Source organism: Amaranthus tricolor, chromosome 2 (genome assembly GCF_026212465.1).
Source record: "Amaranthus tricolor cultivar Red isolate AtriRed21 chromosome 2, ASM2621246v1, whole genome shotgun sequence".
Lineage (NCBI taxonomy): Eukaryota > Viridiplantae > Streptophyta > Magnoliopsida > Caryophyllales > Amaranthaceae > Amaranthus > Amaranthus tricolor.
This window is the reverse complement of record NC_080048.1, coordinates 32550913-32568987: the sequence shown is the minus strand read 5'-3', so window position 1 is coordinate 32568987 and position 18075 is coordinate 32550913. Positions and strand designations below refer to the sequence as shown.

At 34.8% G+C, this 18075-nt stretch overlaps 3 protein-coding genes across 4 annotated transcripts; 1 reads left to right on the top strand and 2 right to left on the bottom strand.

Moving 5' to 3' along the window:
• The first annotated feature begins 466 nt into the window (after positions 1-466).
• LOC130805380 (pentatricopeptide repeat-containing protein At2g17210) lies at positions 467-3930 on the top strand. The gene has a single exon (XM_057670153.1). The coding sequence runs from the start codon at positions 535-537 to the stop codon at positions 2776-2778; it is 2244 nt and encodes a 747-aa protein (XP_057526136.1). The 5' UTR covers positions 467-534; the 3' UTR covers positions 2779-3930.
• LOC130805379 (protein NLP2-like) lies at positions 3930-8799 on the bottom strand. Of its 2 annotated transcripts, XM_057670152.1 has the most exons (5): positions 7437-8799; positions 6293-6337; positions 5768-6151; positions 5236-5623; positions 3930-4984 (listed from the first exon to the last, which is right to left on the bottom strand). In XM_057670152.1, the coding sequence occupies exons 1-5, from the start codon at positions 8091-8093 to the stop codon at positions 4080-4082; spliced, it is 2379 nt and encodes a 792-aa protein (XP_057526135.1). In that variant the 5' UTR covers positions 8094-8799; the 3' UTR covers positions 3930-4079. The 2 variants fall into 2 exon arrangements, with proteins under 2 accessions (XP_057526135.1, XP_057526134.1); XM_057670151.1 differs by having other exon boundaries at positions 5236-6151; positions 7437-8792.
• A 6079-nt stretch (positions 8800-14878) lies between these two features.
• Positions 14879-15907, bottom strand: LOC130805378 (uncharacterized). The gene is made up of 2 exons (XM_057670149.1): positions 15742-15907; positions 14879-15463 (listed from the first exon to the last, which is right to left on the bottom strand). Exons 1-2 carry the CDS (start codon positions 15815-15817, stop codon positions 15132-15134), a joined length of 408 nt encoding a protein of 135 aa, XP_057526132.1. The 5' UTR covers positions 15818-15907; the 3' UTR covers positions 14879-15131.
• Between the last annotated feature and the right edge of the window lie 2168 nt (positions 15908-18075).

Sequence of the window (18075 nt, the reverse complement as noted above, 5' to 3'; positions counted from 1 at the left end):
TTAAAGTTACTACTTTTATCAAAATTTTATTAATAAAAGTGAAGAATTCTACATGATTGGACTTTCCTTATTACTTTTACTTTTATCAATATAAGGAAACCACATTAAGTTAATTAAATACAATAAATCATTTGAAAGATAAAACTTTACTAAATGAAAGTAATAAATAGTCTATTTATTTCTCTCATTTTACATCGTTTTTTCATTTTAATTTGTGTTATTAATTTTGCATATTTTTCCTTTTTAATAATAATACAACTCTTCTTTTGTTAGTTTCATATACAAATTTATATTCTCTCTCCATTTTAAACACTTATTTTTTTTTATCTCAACTTAATTTTTATCTCAACTTAATTTTTATCTCATTATTCAATATGTCTTTCCACTAAATTTGTGTATTTTACACATGGGTGAGAAATAAAAGGGACGCAACACAATACAAGCCACAAGGAGTAAAGTACTATGATTTACAACAGAAATTTAAAAATGCTCTTCCCCCATATAGTTAGTTAGATACTATCTTCCTTTCACTCTATGATTTGCTACTATTTATCTATAAGCACAGCGATGAAATTACCTACTACATCATTTATTTTCAGATTAACAAATTGGGATATAAGGATTAAAGAATGTTTATCAAATGGTTTTTGGCAAGATGCATTCTTTTGCTATGTAGGTATAAGAAGATGTGGAGTACAATTAACAGATTTTTCACTCATCCCTTCCATAATGAAAGCAAGCTCAAAAATTTCCTTCATACATGGAGAAATATTCCATGCTTGTTCATTAAAGTTTGGATATGATTCCTTCACTTCTGTTGGGAACTCGATTCTAGATTTTTACATGAAATGGGGTGCACCCAAATCAGCTTTATCCATGTTTCAAGGAATGAGAAACAGAGACTCTGTTTCATGGAACATTCTTACTCATGGGTACCTTGATCATGGTCTTTTAGGTGATGGTTTATGGTTTTTTTTGCAAGGTCGAGTTTCGGGTTTCGAACCAAATGTTTCTACTTTAAATCTTGTAGCTCAAGCTTACCGGGTCCTTCTAGATTTTAATGGTGGAAGGAAATTTCATGGTTATTTATTCAAATGTGGGTTTATTGGTGTTATTTCCATGAAAAATGCTTTATTAGGTGTGTATATGGAGGCGGATTTTGAGTATGCACACAAATTGTTCGATGAAATGTGTGACAGAGATGTGATCTCTTGGAGTTTAATGATTGGGGCTTGTGTGCAAAACGATGAACCATTGTTGGCTCTGAAGATGTTCAAAGATATGGAAGTTGAGCCAGATGGGTTGACTATGGTTAGTATTCTTAAGGCTTGTAGTAACCTTGAAGACATCAATGTAGGAAGATGTCTTCATGCTTTTACTATTTCTCGAGGGCATGCTATCGACGTGTTTGTTTCGAACTCTTTGATTGACATGTATTCGAGGTGTAGCGATCCAGTCTCAGCTTTGAGGGTTTTTGATGAAACAAGTGTGAAAAATGTGGTGTCCTGGAATTCAACCTTATCTGGATTGATTTACAATGAAATGTTTCAAGAAGCTTTAGTTTTAGTCGATTCCATGGTGAAGGCGAAAACTGAAATGGATGAAGTGACGCTTACGAATCTTCTTAAACTATGCAAGTATTATTCTGATCCATCTCAGTGTAAACTATTCCATTCCATAGTATTAAGAAAAAGGTATGAATCAAATATGTTGGTGTTAAATTCCTTAATCGAAACTTATGCCAAGTGCAATCTCATTATGTACGCATGGAGACTGTTTAGCAGAACAGATATCAGGGACATGGTTCTATGGGCCACGATGATTGGTGGATTTGCATATTGTGGCATGCCCGATGAAGCAATTAATACATATAGAAAAATGAGTGAGTTTAGGGAGAGAACTAATCTAGTTGTCATGTTAAACTTAATAGAAGCTTGCACAATTTGTGCTGAACTCAGAAGTTCTAAATGGGCACACTGCATTGCCATCAGAAGTAGCTTAGCTACAGATGTATCTGTGGGAACTGCAATTGTAGACATGTATTCGAAATGTGGGGCCGTAGAAGAAGCAAGAAAGGCATTTGATCAAATACCCAATAAAAACATTATTTCATGGAGTACTATGGTGTCGGCATACGGCATGAGCGGGCGAGCTGAAGATGCAATAGGTCTAGTAACTGAAATGAAGCACCATGGTTTCCAACCAAATGCAGTGACTGCGCTGTCAGTCTTAGCTGCTTGTAGTCATGGCGGGCTAATTGAGTCGGGCCTTTCTTTCTTCAAAGCAATGATTCAAAAATTTGGGGTTCAACCAAGTTTCGAGCATTATGCTTGTATAATTGACTTATTGAGTAGATCAGGCAAGTTAGATAATGCTATGGAGCTGATAGAAGTAATGCCTGAACATTTTAAAGGCAAGGTGAGTATTTGGGGGGCTGTGTTAAGTGCATGTTCAAGGTACAAAAACTTCGAGATTGGCAAAGAAGCGGCTTCTCGTGTGCTTGTGTTGGAGCCCTTTGGTTCGTCCGGTTACTTGTTAGCTTCGAGTTTGCATGCTAGTACAGGGTCATGGACTGATGCAGAAAAGATGAGACGATTAGTGAAGGAAAGAGGAGTGAGAATAATAGCTGGTTATAGCATGATTTGTGTAGGCGACAAGGCTTTAAGGTTTTTGGTAGGAGACAAGTCCACACCACAGGCTATAGAGAGTGGCTGTGTTGTTGAGAAGTTGCACAGATGTATGAACATTGATGAAGTATATGATGAAGTTATAGAATGAGATTAGTTGTTGCACATATGTTAAATTTACAAGCCTTTTTGAAGTGTTTTAGAATTTGAAACAAAGACATGAGAAAGGGTTTAGGAGTCGTAGATACTGAAGAGAAGATGAAAGAGAATCATTTAAGATTGTTTGGGCATCGAGTAATGAAGGGGTATTGTTATATAGGTAAGAAAGATATAAAGCTGAAACTTGGGGCTTTTAAAGAAAGGGCGAGAAAGACCTAAGATGACCCGGATTACTGTAATAGAAAAGGATATAAAGGATTTAGATTATAAAGTTGAAGTGGTAGAATATTTAAATGAATGGAAAAGGAGAATTCAAGTGGGTGATCACTGGAATTGATCATTCATGTAGCCAACCAAAATCAAAACTAGCTTGTTGAGCTATGTATATATCCAATTCAAAATGGATATTGGAATTGCAAAATGGAATATCTATAAGAAAAATTGTCTATCCAAAATGATCTTGACTATCCAGAAACTTATTTAAGCGGTTAATTTTCTTTTTATTTATATCTATGTAGCTCAAAAATTAGAGATTTAATGAAAATTTTCGCCCATCAATATTAAATTGTTGTGAGGATTATTGCATAAGTTTTTTGAATAACTGCATCTCGTTTCCCTTCTTTTGCCCGTGTGTTGTTGCATTTGCAGTGCAGGGTAAGTGTAACTTCTAAGACAACCTCTAACTTCATCGAAGACAAGGGGGAGCAACAGGATGGATGGATATTCTTCATTTCCTTTTCGAGCTGGTGGAACAAGGTCACTCTATTTCTTTACAACTATAACATTGCTTTATGACTTTTATACTCGGCATTTTATTATCCAAGTATCATTAAGCTACTTCTACTTGCTTTGTGACCGATATAAACAAAAAGTAGATGGATCTTTTAATCATGTAATTATCATTTCAATGCATCATCTGTATGACCGACCCACGAACCCAATGAACCATTGGTCGCGGGCCTTGTTAATTCATTTCTTGAACCTTTTGCTCAAACTAAAAAAGCATAGTTGAATTTTTTAGGTTGATAAATCCTTTAGCTCAAAGGTGTAATCTTTCGGTTTTTACTTTACAATGCTAATTAGAAATTACAAATATGATCAACAATTAAAAATATGAAATACAAGATTTTCATGAGGCGGTTACTGGTAGGAAAAAAATTCCCAATGTTCCATTTAGATGGAAAACAAAACTGCTATCTGTGTACACTATTGTTTAAAGATAAGAACAGAGAATACATACATTTTTGGACCATCGAAGTTCCATAGACTTTGAAAGGAAGGCAAAATTTGAAGTTAGGATAAACCGCAACTACCAAAAGAACCGGCCAAGCCTGATAGAGGCGAAACCGTAAGCTTTATTGTGTGGCTCCTAGACGATTTATGTATGTCTATACATTCCTCTAAATCAGCATTACATGTTAAAAGAATCCATTCTTTGTCATCATCCAAGTACTTAATACAAATCTTACTCAAGTCTTCCAAACTAAATCTTTTAGCTATCTCTTTTTGCAAGTCTTGAAATCCCATGTTCGGTAAGATTGAGAACCGGACTTTTTCCTCTCCGAAAGTAACTTTAGCTTTAAAGTGACCTGCCTTTCTCGAATGCAAACTTTTAGTTACTAGCAAAGGCGGTAAAGTTTCAAATAAGGGATGTTCAGCTAGAGTTTTGTTTCTCCGTGATCTTTCTAGGATTTGTTTAGCTCTTTTCTTGCTAAGCACCTGTAATTCTGCCTCGCTTCGAGCCCTCTTTAGGGACCGACCAGGAATCTCTATGAATGATGCTTCTTTACTCTCCGAAGCAATGGCTGTCACGGGAGATGATGTGAGTTTCTCTCCGCTTGAGAAGCAATAGCTAGAACTCGAGGTTTGGCTTGAAGAAGTAGAGGATGAGGAGTTCGAGGCTGTCGCTCCTCCTGAAGGGAACAGACTTCCTTCAGGTTCAGTAGTTAGCTGCTGCTTTGGTTGATTGTTCAAGTTTATAGAGGAAACTTGATTGGATTTTGGTTGTGTGTTTGGACTATTAAGATCAGGAAAATTTGTGTAGAAAGAAGACAGTCGGATGGCACCTTCCGTACCTTCCACTGAGTCGATCACTAGTTGAAGTTTTCTCAAGGAATGATCCACCTTCTTGATCTTTCTAGAAGGCCATCTAGCAATTCCATGTTGCCTACATATCCTTTTCAGAGTAGTTGGGCAAACTGCATAGTTATAGGAAGGAGAGTAAGATAGCATTATAGAACATGTTAAATACCCATGTTCCTAATCTGATCAGATCAAGCAAAGAAAGCTTGACAACGGAAATCTTTAGAGCTGATCATGGACAATTATCTTAGAAATTTCACAGTGAAGTATTAAAAAAGACAATTATTTCAGGAAAGAAGCAGTATTTTCTTAACGTATAGAATTACCTATTTTTCCCCTTTAAGATGACCTTATATTAGAACATTACCTCCAATACTTTTAGCCGCATCTTTAAGGCTACCAGAAAAATATTGCCTAAGCACATCCAAGCTGATGGTTTTTTGTGTCTTGGTCCTTCTCTTTTCCCCAGATTTTCTGCCACCAAGAGGAAATCGGCTTACAGAAGATAAACAAGAACCACTAACGCCTTTTGACTCAGAATTATCTTGGTAAAGGTCTTCATCAGAAAGAGCCTGCCCGAGTTGTAAACTTGGCTCGTTTTCACTCCAGTTCATCACTTCAAACCCTTTGCTAGGCTCATCTTTCCTGAATTCCAGTGAAACCACTACTTCCTTACCTTTTCTCTTTGGGTGGATCATCTGTGACACCCAGGAAGTCTCTTTCGCCTGCTCTCCGATATCTTGGCCTGTGACGGACTGCAAAAACCGACAGTTCTGCTGTATTACCGTTGCTACCGTCTGCCATATCCTAGCATGGAAAGCTAGCCCTTTTTCCTTGATATTTGATGGTAAATAAAATTCCAAAACATAATCATTCACCTCATGATAGATGCTATGTACCTTTACTGCTACTGCTCCATACAGCCCACACATCTTTGCGTAATGGGACAGAGTATATTCAACCTTACTGAACTCTGTGACATCAGTAGCATAGCACGGTTGGTTGGTCTCGAATGCTTTTCGGACTATACCTCCTCGCCTTTTCAGTAAATGGTGATCAGTACACGCCTTGTGAAATTCCTGAACTCGTTGATCATGCACATAACAAGCCGATTCAATGATTGAAACACAGGTGGCATTGTTGTCCGAATGCCAATACCCCTCTTTTCTTTGTTGTGAACATGGAGCCCATGTCTGAGCTAGAGGCAAATCGAAGGTGTCACATACAGTTCTTACTACGTTTAGAATCTCAAACTGTACAGCTTCATAACATACTTTTTCTACCTGGTAAAGATACAAGAAAGAAATACAAATATTAGCTTCTGTTTAAGGAAGCTTTTAATCATATATACACATGAAAAGTGAATTCCTCTTCTAAATCCTCCAGGTACATGTTGAAATCCTGAAACAGCAGTATCATATTACCTGTTGAGGGATGTTGAAGATTTCTGAGCTTCTGAGATGAACAGTCTGCGATGAAGTGAAGCCGCATAAATGAGTAAGTGATGCTTTGTTTTTTCTGCAGAATTTACAGATGTTCCTAGATTTTAAAGCATTTAATACAATCATGATCTGAGACAGCCAAAAGTATCCAATTTCAAGATTTATATTATGGAACATATGCCTTGAGATTGGATATTTTTGTCAAGCTCTAAAATATTTATGCATTTACCACAGTTCACAGTCAAGAGAACCCCGCCCTACCCAATGTATAACCAAAATGAAACTCGAGCTCTGAGATGGAAAATCATCTCATCCTATCAAGTATCAAACTTTGCCTCACCTCCAAGATAAAGAAAACATTCTATTACCCAATGCGATTGAATGACTCTCACTTAGGTTTTCAGCTAGGGATTTGGAGCTAGGTCAGATGAATGCAACCTTGCCCTTGCATTTTACTATTTTAGGCCGTAACCATTTGTCACATAATCTCACCGTGGCCCACTCTTGTGGACACCGGACACCCGTGTGCTCGGGCCTACAAAGCCACGAATCAAGAGTGTTGACTTGCACATACACTTGGTGAGGTTCATTGTTTCCTAAAACCATATGATACTAGGAGGATTAGCTCACCTAATATATATGCAAGTCCACAACCCACTATTTTATCGATGTGGGATCTTGTCTCACATGCGAAGTATTTCCAACAACTATAATCTAATATGATTTATTATAATCCGAAATTAAAGAACTCCTTAACTCTATTGAGAATTGACACCAAGGAAAAAGAGAACAAAAGGAAAAAAGGAAAATTTCAGCAACTTGAGTGAAAGTCTATGGAATAATTTTTAGTTGATATATCACAGAGATAAAAATCAAGAAATCAATACAAATGCAAAGTACGAGACTAACTTTCATCATCCAATGCCATTAAGTGGCTCTCACCTGAGCGGGGTTCGGAGGGGTCGGATGAACGCAACCATACCTTTGTTAGTGATAACAAAAAGGATATTTTCTATTGACCCCTGGTAGTTGGTAGCAAAACATTATTTGTAACTTCACATAAATAAGAAGTACACATCATCCTTAACAAAAACAAAAGTAGCAAAACAATGGATAAAAAAGAGACCTCAAGCGCTTTACAAACACATTCAACTTGAGGACGATAATCAAATTTATCAGTAGTCATGATAATCTCAACAACACCCAAAGAATGATCATTGTCTTTTTCGAATATAGGAAGAGCAATCGAGCCACGAACATCATACTTAAATGCATAAACACTTCTTGGATACTCTTCTTCCCTAAACAACCTAACATCAGGTGTCCATTCAGGTGCTTTGCCAAGGAAGACTCGCCCAGGGAACGACCCAAGTGCCTGTTTAGTATCTTCATCTACTAAAAATTCATACTTCTCTGAAACACCTCTATAGTTATGTAATCTCTTGCTAGAATCTTGGTAGAAGTAAGGTTGTTCAAATGTTGTAAGGTAAATATGTAGTCCTTTCTTTATAGGAACCCATAACTGAATAAGCACATCTCTATCTCCGTTCATGTCTTTTAAGTTATAGATTGCTTTTACCAACCTATCTTTTATAGAACATGAAGGGAACAAGGGATATGGTGGGTAGCTCAAATTCAAACTATGAGAGGTAGATGGTTCAGAACCCTGATCCTGGCCCTGACCCTGAATTTGACCCGGACCCAGACCCAGACTCGACTGAAGAAGGTTTGACTTATCAGATGTTTGTTGTAACCAGCAACCTTCGTCTAAAAATTGATCCATTATATGGACTTTTCTGGTTCATAAGGGTGGTTATTGAAAACTTGTTTTTCCTTAATAATCATGAATGAAAATCAAAAACTAAAACAAAACCATTTAACAAAACAGAAAACCCATTTAAAATCTTTATTTAGTTCCTCAAACTAATCATATACAAGACTGAAAATTGAAGGAGAAGGGAGAAAGAAAGAAAAAAGGAAAGGCACAAACTTTGAGGAGAATCCTAGAAAAATTAAAAGAAGTGTGCATCTATGAGTAGGAGCAAGAAAGATTCTTTGACTTAGATGATGATAACAATGAACTATGGTAGTGAATGTGATGATGATAATTCATATATTGTTGCAAGCTGAAGGAGGTTACTGCAGCTAATTTCCCCCTTGTCCATAGCATATATCAGCAAAGCTTTTAGGAGTAATTAAATCTAACAATTTGCTACAATTGCATATTGTTATTCCATCGGACTAATAGTTCTTCGTTTTTTGGGTTATAATAAAGTATACTAAAAAATTCATCAATTTAAGTTGGAAGTATACACTATTTGGATCTTTTTCGAGTCGAGAGATTCTTTGGTTGCAGTCTTCTTTATAGATATGAGTTGTCGCCTTCCTTTCCATTCTATACCCTGATCATAGTTCCTATGAGCGGGTATGATGATTATGTTTGCACCAAGGTCAATCGATAACAATCTAGAAGTATTTATTATTACTAACAAGAATATATTATATTAACCGCTAAACGTAGCCTAGATAAGGATTCATTTATTGTCACCAAATCAATGGAATTTTATCGTGGAAGTATAGATTTATTTTATCAATTTTATTATTCTATTAAATATAAGTTCAAACTCGAATATAAATTTATAACTAATTTATCAAAATAATTATTTATAATAACTATAAAATTTGAAGTTTCTATATCTATGTATTTTAATACTTTGACGTTGCTCTAACCTAGCTAGCGACTTTTTATTCTGGGGTCTCCTGCTTCTTATGGGTGATAATGGAGAATCTACTCACCTGGGACCCATGCTTACCTCATGTTTTTTCTATTATTTAAAGTTCATTTTCATTTTGGGTGGATTGTTCCCCTCGAATAAAACTACTACAACTAAAATAATCATCCCGATTTACCTTTTGCTAAAATTATATTCTGATAATTAAGAGAGAAAAGGAAGAAACAAAAGTGAACAGAAATGGATTGATGATGATGATATTGGAAATTTGGAAGGCATATGAGATGGCCAAATGGAAATAACCACCTTTAAAAAATAAGAGCCATTATTTTAAGAAACTATTTTTCCGAATTATCTCAAAATAAAGAGTTTATTTGATAATAATTTGTATTAATTAGACTGTTTAACTTATACATAAAATGTGTGTTAAAAAGAGACCATTTTATATAATAATTTGTAAGTGTAACTAACTTATTTAAACATTTATAAATGAAAATATGCCAAATCATATCGTCCCAACACAAATTTGAAAACTAAATTAAAACAAAAGGATTAAAGATGGAAAGATCCAATCATACATAAGTTGGTTGTCTATCCCTATTTAATTAGTATATATTTTTATTTGTTCATTGCATTAAGATAGAGATTTTAGGTATATCCAATAAAATAACATTTTTTTTAAGTTTAAAGCACTTACTTTAATATTATTGTGTATTCGTTAAGTGATGGTTTGAAATTGACCCTTCACTCAATTTTGATTGGATACTACAAAAACACTATCAAGTTGCGACGACAAAAATATATTGTTAGTCCATCATTAATAGCTAAAAGGACTAGCGACATAATTTAATTTTTCGTCATCTGCTTTGTTGCTAAATAATTTTTGTCATCTAATTAGTCGCAAAATAGCTACAACCCGAATTTGGTTGATAGTTCGTACTTAAATGTAGCTACGGATTGGGTAGGGAATTTAATTCATAGCTATTTACCACATATCAATTTCCGTCATCAATTCATAGATATTTTTTTATAAGAAAATAAGCGTATATTGGTTCCCCGGCTAGTTTGTAGCTAATGTTTTAATAAAAATATAAACGTAATATTGATTCGGTACTGTCACAAGTCCGTAGTAAAAATATTTATTAAGAAAATACCCGCAAGTCCTTTCATTATTTGGTTAGGAACAAGTATAACAAATTTCATTTAATAACAAATTTCTCCTAAAATAAATATATAAATAAAATAAATATATACACATATACACGACAAATAAGAAGAAATAATCTCTAAGAATATAATCCGTTTGAATATATAAGAATACTCGATAAAAAATTATTGTATATTTGAATAATATTTTATATAGATTATGATTTAAACATGTTCGTTGTACATTGACAACTTGCTTAATCACTACTAATATAATTATATTATAATAAGCAAAATAACATATATTATCTCTAACACGTATCTATTATTTTTTAAATGACTTCTTAATCACTGCTCTTGTATATGATGGGACCATAATACAAGTAGGAAGTATACCTTTAATTTTTTTTTATCCACCATACAATGAAGTATTAATTTTGTCCTTAGAATTTCCTTAGGGTTAACTCACAAATCGTCGCATCTCATTCTTGAAGACGTAAGCCAACTGTCTTTTCAACAATTTTTTTTTATTATTCTTAGCCTTTTCTATCAATTTTGTCTTTCTTTTAAAAAATAATGTGAAATTTCACGTGATAATTCTGAGGTTTTTGAGTTTTTCATGTGGTAACCAAAACTTTTTAAAAATCCACGCAAAAACTCTAAGGTTTGCCAAAATGTACCATCATAATCTTTTTGATCCAAAAACTTTAGGAAACGTTAAACTCAAAGCTTGAAGACTGCTAAACCCCTTTTATTCGAATGTCCATTACTAAATTTATAAGTTTTCAACATTTTTCCCCAAATCATAAACCTAACTCTACCTTTTTCATCTAATTTACATTATTTCCCCCAAAGTTAAAACCTACTTTTTTTCAACAGCAAAAAGGGTCACCAAATTTTCGAATTTTACATTACCAACAGAACAAATTTTTGAAAAAGCAAGATGAAATTTTCAACAGTAACAATTTAGTGCAATAGCAAGAAGAAATTTTCAACATTTCATGAAGAGCAGGTTCGGTTAGGGCTTGAAAATTTTTGAAATTTCCAAATTTCAAGAAGAAATTACTAACCTTTCTTGATCTAGAACTTGATTGTGATCCTTGTAGATTAAAATTATACCATGTTTGGGAACAATGATTTCATATGAAAATTTAGAATTGGCTTAAAATTTATTGTTTGGCAAACCAAAAATTTTCAAATTTGAATTTGGATGAAATCCACAATTGTTTTTAAAGTAGTTAAATCCACAATTGTTTTTAAAGTAGTTAAAGTTGAGGATTTGAGAATGATTACCCAAACCTTGTCATTCTCAAATTCTTTATTTATGATTTCATAATTGAAATCCATAATTTAAAATGAAATACTTATTTCTAAATACTACATTAGGGAATTTGAAGTCACTTTTGGGGATTTAAGGTTAGGGTTTTAATGGAATTTGGGGAAATGTTAGGATGAGAGAGAGAGAGAGAGTTCATTTTGGGGTTATGTTCGAATGCCATCAAAATCTGATAATGCTGAACACTTAACGTTTTCTAACATTTTTGGTTCAAAAAGGTCACGGTAGTACATTTTGGCAAATCTCAAGGTTACCGCGTGAATTTTTTTAAAAAGTTTTTAGTTACTATGTGGAAAAACCTAAAACCTCAGGATTACCACGTGAAATTTTCCAAAAATAATTGAAATGTTATTTAGGTACGTCTTTAATTAAGAGCAATTGTCCTATTTAATTTTTAACACTATTTATTGATCACTCTAAATATATATTTTATTCTTAATGTAGATGTCAAAATATAATAAAATTGAATTTTGTTTATTCTTCTGAATGTAAATTTGTTGATATCACTTTTTTATAATTTTAAATATTCACTATTAGAGATATTAATTATAAACTAGTAAATTGGAAGAGTGTAAAAACCAAATGAATCAATGAGTGTGATTTGAAGGGACTGAGGTAGTACTCCTATAATAGTAATTAAATTACTACATATAAAGTCATCATTATCCCATTTACTTCGCTTCCTAGTTTGTTCTAAAGTTTCATTATCCACTTCCTCCGGCCTAAGAGTGCTTATGACATAAGCAACGCTGAGATTGATCAATAGAATGAGCATTTTCTTTTGCCAACGAAGGAAATCAACACCGACGAACTTGTCTAACTTGGTGATGGTGAAGTTAGTTCCTTCACAAAAGATTGTTGAAAATATAATGGTATTACAAATATAATTACAGGTACAAAATTACAACAACAAATATATTTGTAAATCCTTGCATTGGCCATGGAACTTCTTCAAAACACCAAGTATGAAACCTCCTTGAAGATAATGTTGCAATAATCAACGTCGCTCGAAAAGTTGATATAAGTAGAAGGCTTTTAATCATCTTCCTTTTCTGATATGTCTCCCACAAGGGTGCTTGGGATGATAATGAAACTCTCAAAGAGATACAATCTAAAACAACAGTCCCTTAGCACAAAGAGAATGCAATGTGCGTTTAATCATCTTCCTTTTATGATATGTCTCCCACAAGGGTGCTTGGGATGGTAATGAAACTCTCAAAGAGATACAATCTAAAACAACAGTCGCTTAGCACAAAGAGAATGCAATGCGCTTTTAATCATCTTCCTTTTATGATGTCTCCCACAAGGGTGCTTGGGATGGTAATAAAACTCTCAAAGAGATACAATCTAAAACAACAATCCCTTAGCACAAAGAGAATGCAATGCAATGTCAATCTATTGTGAATGAGTTAGGTACTTTAAAAAGTAGGAAAGGTTAATTACTCCATCTCTACACTTTATGTAGAAGAGAAGAACAAGAACAAATGGTCATGTTCAAAGCAAATTTAGAAAAAAGAATTAAGAGGATCAAATTTCCTTAGGCAAGCATCCTATGTGTAAGAGAATATATAAACCTATGCCAACACCAAGATAAACCAGATAAAAACTACTTAAACCGCAAAAAATCAAGGCAGAGCATTGGCGACAAGTTGTCGCCCAGAGCATCTAGTCGACGCTTCCCAAAAGCCGACTCGGCTTTTTTTTTCTGTCTTGGAATTGAAGAGATTAGAATACAAGCGACGACTCGTCGATTCCTCACTGATTCGATTTAATGATTTTTCGTTTTGGATAATTTTTGAAATTGACTCGAACCTAATAAGACACAAATATGTTTTATGAAATCCACACATAAAATTAGGTTGTTTTTCTCAGTTAGTATTCTAATTATGATAATCATATTTCTAATCTCATTATGAAAATTAAGAGAAGAAGAAGAACCACAATCCACTGGTTGAGCATCAACATTGAAATCAAGACCATAATGGACCTCATTGGACCGACTATCGTGCCCAACAGTAAGCCCAAGAAACGACGATGCTTTACTTTATTCCAACGGCATCTCATTTGTCGACCCAAAGCCAGTACAGTAGGAAACACCTTTAAATAAATTCCACACTTATAGCCCATTTCAAGGAAATAAACTAAAAATAAGCTTTTTAAACAAAAAACCCAAAATAAGCTTCGGAAAATATTAATTTCCAAAATAAGCGTCTTCGTGTCCGATCGTAAGGTCATGGTTTGTTCGCTGTTACTAACAACGAACAAAAAAAAAGTACCAATCAAAGAGGGATAATGTCATTACGTTTGAAGAGATAAAAAAAAATAAAAAACAAATTTTGTTCGCTATTAGTAACAGCAAATAAACTATTTATTATTTTTTAGATATTTAGCTTTTAGGAATAGCTTTTAGCTTTTTATAACTGTATTTATCTACTTAACTATATTTTTGGTGTTTGGTAAAATTGCTTCTAACAAATGAATCTATGATTTAAAAAATAGCTTTTGGAATCAATTTTGAGAAGCACATTTTTAATAAGTTTTTTAAACTTAACATGATAGACATATTTATCTTCTTTCAAATATAAATGTTATTATCATGTCCAACTAATTTTGCATCTTTTAAATAGAAAAGCTCTTAAATTATAATTTTAAATAATGCAAAATGAATAAAATAGAATATGTAAATTTCTAGCTTTATAAATACATAAAAAGCTAATTAAAAATAATTTAAAAACTTTAGTCAAATACTCTACTAAATTTTAAAGCTAATTAAATAATCTAGAGCTAAAAGATATAAGCTGTTGAAATATGGTGTGACTTGAACACTGCTCCGCGGGGCGCGGAGACTGTTCTGATCAATGTCCGCGGGGCGCGGAGTTGCTTCTGATCTCACTCTGCGGCTCGTGTAGTTTTACACGGGTCGCGTAATGGCGGTTTCTTGGCACGTTTTTGGCCGGTTACTCTTAGTATTTGACGGTTTTTTGTATTTTCTTAACCCTAATTTCTTTTTATTATGAGGTATACTATATAAAGGCCCCATGTAATTAGAATTAGAACGAGATGCAATGCAAAACACAAAGTGAGGAAAACTAAGAGAAAAAAAGCTTGGAGAGCCATTGTTGTGGTTTCTCGTGCTCATCTTGTAATCTCCCGGTTTATAGCGAAAAGTTTATTCTCGGTGCCGGTGGATGTAGCTATCACGTTGATAGTGAACCACGTTAAATTTCTCGGTGTGATTTTCTTTATTGTTTGTTTGAATCTTTATTGTTTCATTATTGTTTTTCGATCTTTGCTTCCGCTGTCGCACAACATAAGCTAATTAGCAAAGAGGGCCTTTGAAAACTATAGAAAATTTTGTAAATTCTTTACTCATAACAGCGTATGGGAAACACATATGATTCTCTAAAAGCAGAAGCTGGTTCTTCTCAGCTAAAAATACAGCAAAGAAACCCATAACAGGATCAAATCCGAAAACTACATCCTGGAAAATACATTGACTAGAATCATATCAAACATTTCACAGAACATAATTCAAATTGTGTATGTACATAACGTTCAAAGACGCAGTAGAGGGGAGAAGGGTAAGAAGAATGTCTAAACATTTAGCCTAGGGAGTGAGATACGAGCCTATATACCCAGAAACACAAGCATAAATAGTAATCCTGGTTCCCGAGCTCTGTGTTTTTCCAATCTTCTGTGAGACTAATCTGGGTGTACCAAATCTTAATCCACAAAAGGTTATGTCCTTTGGTGAACTTGTGTTCAAAAAACAAATCGTCTGATCAATATTATCACTGACCAATATTTCCCAAAAGTCGCTCCACTGCAGCATGGACATTACCAAGAGTAGCTTGTAGAGCCCTAATATTCTCTGCCGCGTCAAAAATCCCATTTCTTGAAGTTGTGTCAATTGAGTTGCATAGAGTTCTTCAGGTGGTACTGCATGGGAAAATAGAGCAGTCAGAGATTGGCAAAGCAGAGTAACATGAGTCTGGAATGGGCTGAGATATTAAGACGATAATCACCATATGCAAAACGTTCAATAATTTTAAAACTTGGTAATTGATAGCGAGAGCAAAAAGACAACGCAATGGGAAAGAGAGAAGTATTGTTTCTAACTTAGACGGAAATGCAAAAAACTTTTGGCACACAACGTATCGGGAAGTGTTAAAAAACAGTAATAAAGTGAAGCTTTGCATAAAACAAGAGAACTGAACCATTTGGATTCTCTGGTGCGCCTAAATCGCCAGTTCCAAGACCAGCAAACATATTCATCAACATATCCAGTCCCATATTGTTTTGTATTTGTAGGAAAATTTAAATGGTAAAATAATGAATGAATTTATTTGGAGAGGAAGATGAGTGAATATGTAGAATGGATGTTGTTCTTCATTGCACAAAAATTGATTACATCAATGGGTATTTATAGTGCAAGTTTACTAAAATATCTTAGATCTTTTTAATTTTTTAATTACTTTTCTAGGATCTTCCATTATATTATCTTAGATATTTTTATTTTTTAATTCTTTAGTTTAGATATTTTTATATTTAATTAAAATTCTAGATTTTTCTAGATTATTTTAACACTCCCCCTAATCTGAAAAATCTTGAACTCTAAGTCGTCTTCTGAAATCGATAAATCTATCAGTTGATATGGGTTTTGTGAAAATGTCTGCGAGCTGCTCCCCCGTCTTGCAGAATTGTAGTTCGATCTCTTTCTTATCTACTAACTCACAAATGTAGTGATATCGTATCTCGATGTGCTTTGATCTGCTATAAAAACACTGGATTCTTCGTCATTGCTATTGTTGACATGTTGTCGCAGAACATTGTAGTTGGTGTCTCTTGCGTATGTTGTAGATCGATTAATATCCTTCTCAGCCAGACTGCTTCACGTGCTGCACTTGTTGCTGCAATGTACTCTGCTTCTGCTGATGATAAAGCTACTGTCGCCTGTTTTTTTGATGACCATGAGACCACCTTGTTTCCAAGCTGAAATACGTACCCGCTTGTACTTTTTCTATCATCCACGCTTCCAGCCCAGTCGCTATCGGTGTATCCTGTGAGTTTGAAATCTTTTTTAGTTTCGTACATGATCCCATAGCTTTTTGTTCCCTTAATGTATCTGAGAATCCTCTTTGCTGCTGTTAGATGATCCTTGCTCGGTTCACTCATGAACCTGGATACGATGCTGACAGCGTTGACTATATCTGGTCTTGTATGTGTGAGATAGATAAGAGAGCCGACCAAGATTCGATACATCGCTCCGTCGACTTTTGGTTTGCCATCGTACTTTGATAACTTCTCATTGATTGCCATTGGTGTAGCCAGCGGTTTACATTCACCCATGTTGAATTTCTTGAGAAGGTCTTCTGCATATTTCTCTTGTGATAGAAATATTCTTCCTGGGCTTTGTTTGATTTGTATGCCAAGGAAGTATTTCATTGTACCAAGGTCTGTCATCTCGTACTCCTTCATCATAGCCTTTTTAAATTCTTCAATCATCGTTGGGTGTGTGCCTATATAGATTAGATCATCCACGTATAGGCATAAAATGAGAAAGTTGTTACCTTGTGTCTTGATGTATAGTGAAGGTTCACTCGGACTCTTGATGAAACCATGTTGGAGAAGAAAATTGTCGATGTTGCTGTTCCACGCTCGGGGTGCTTGTTTGAGTTCGTACAGAGCTTTTCGAAGGCGGTATACTTTGTCTTCTTGGCCTTTGATGACGTATCCCTGCGGTTGCTCGACGTATACTTCTTCTTCAAGTTCTCCATTTAGAAATGTTGATTTGACATCGAGCTGAAAGACTGGTAGCTGATGCTGTGCTGCTAATGCCAGGACTGTTCTGATTGTCTCCATGCGGACAACTGGTGCATATGTTTCGTTGAAATCGATTCCTGGTTGTTGCGCATATCCCTTTGCTACGAGCCTTGCTTTGTACTTGTTGATGGAGCCATCATCATTATGTTTCACCTTGTAGACCCACTTGAGTCCGATGACTTCCTTGTCTTGTGGTTTGTCTACAAGTTTACATGTGTGATTCTTCTCGATCATTTTGATTTCTTCGTTCATAGCCTCAATCCATGTTTCTTCTTGTGCTGCTTCTTGAAATGTTTGTGGCTCACTAGAGAAGAGAGCCATCATTGCTTGGTCACAATGGTAATCTTGTAACCATGATGGCGGTTGCCGATCTCGTGTTGATCTTCGGGCTTCTTGATGTTGAGGAGTTGAACGTGATGTTTGGCTTCTTGAGCTTAGGAATGATCTTGTACTTTCAGGTATACTTGGACTTGTAGATGATGGGTTTGTTGGTTGGTCTACTTCGTCTTCTTCAGTTGGATCTCTTAGGAGAGTATCTCCTTCGCGAGCTTCAGTTTCTTTTTCTTTCCACGTCCATTCGGCTGCTTCGTCGAAAATTACATCTCTAGAGATGATTAACTGTTTAGATTCAGGCTTGTAAAGGCGATATCCTTTTGTTTCGTGACTGTATCCAATGAATATGCATTTTTCTCCCTTCTCATCGAGCTTTTCCCGATTCTCCTTCGGGA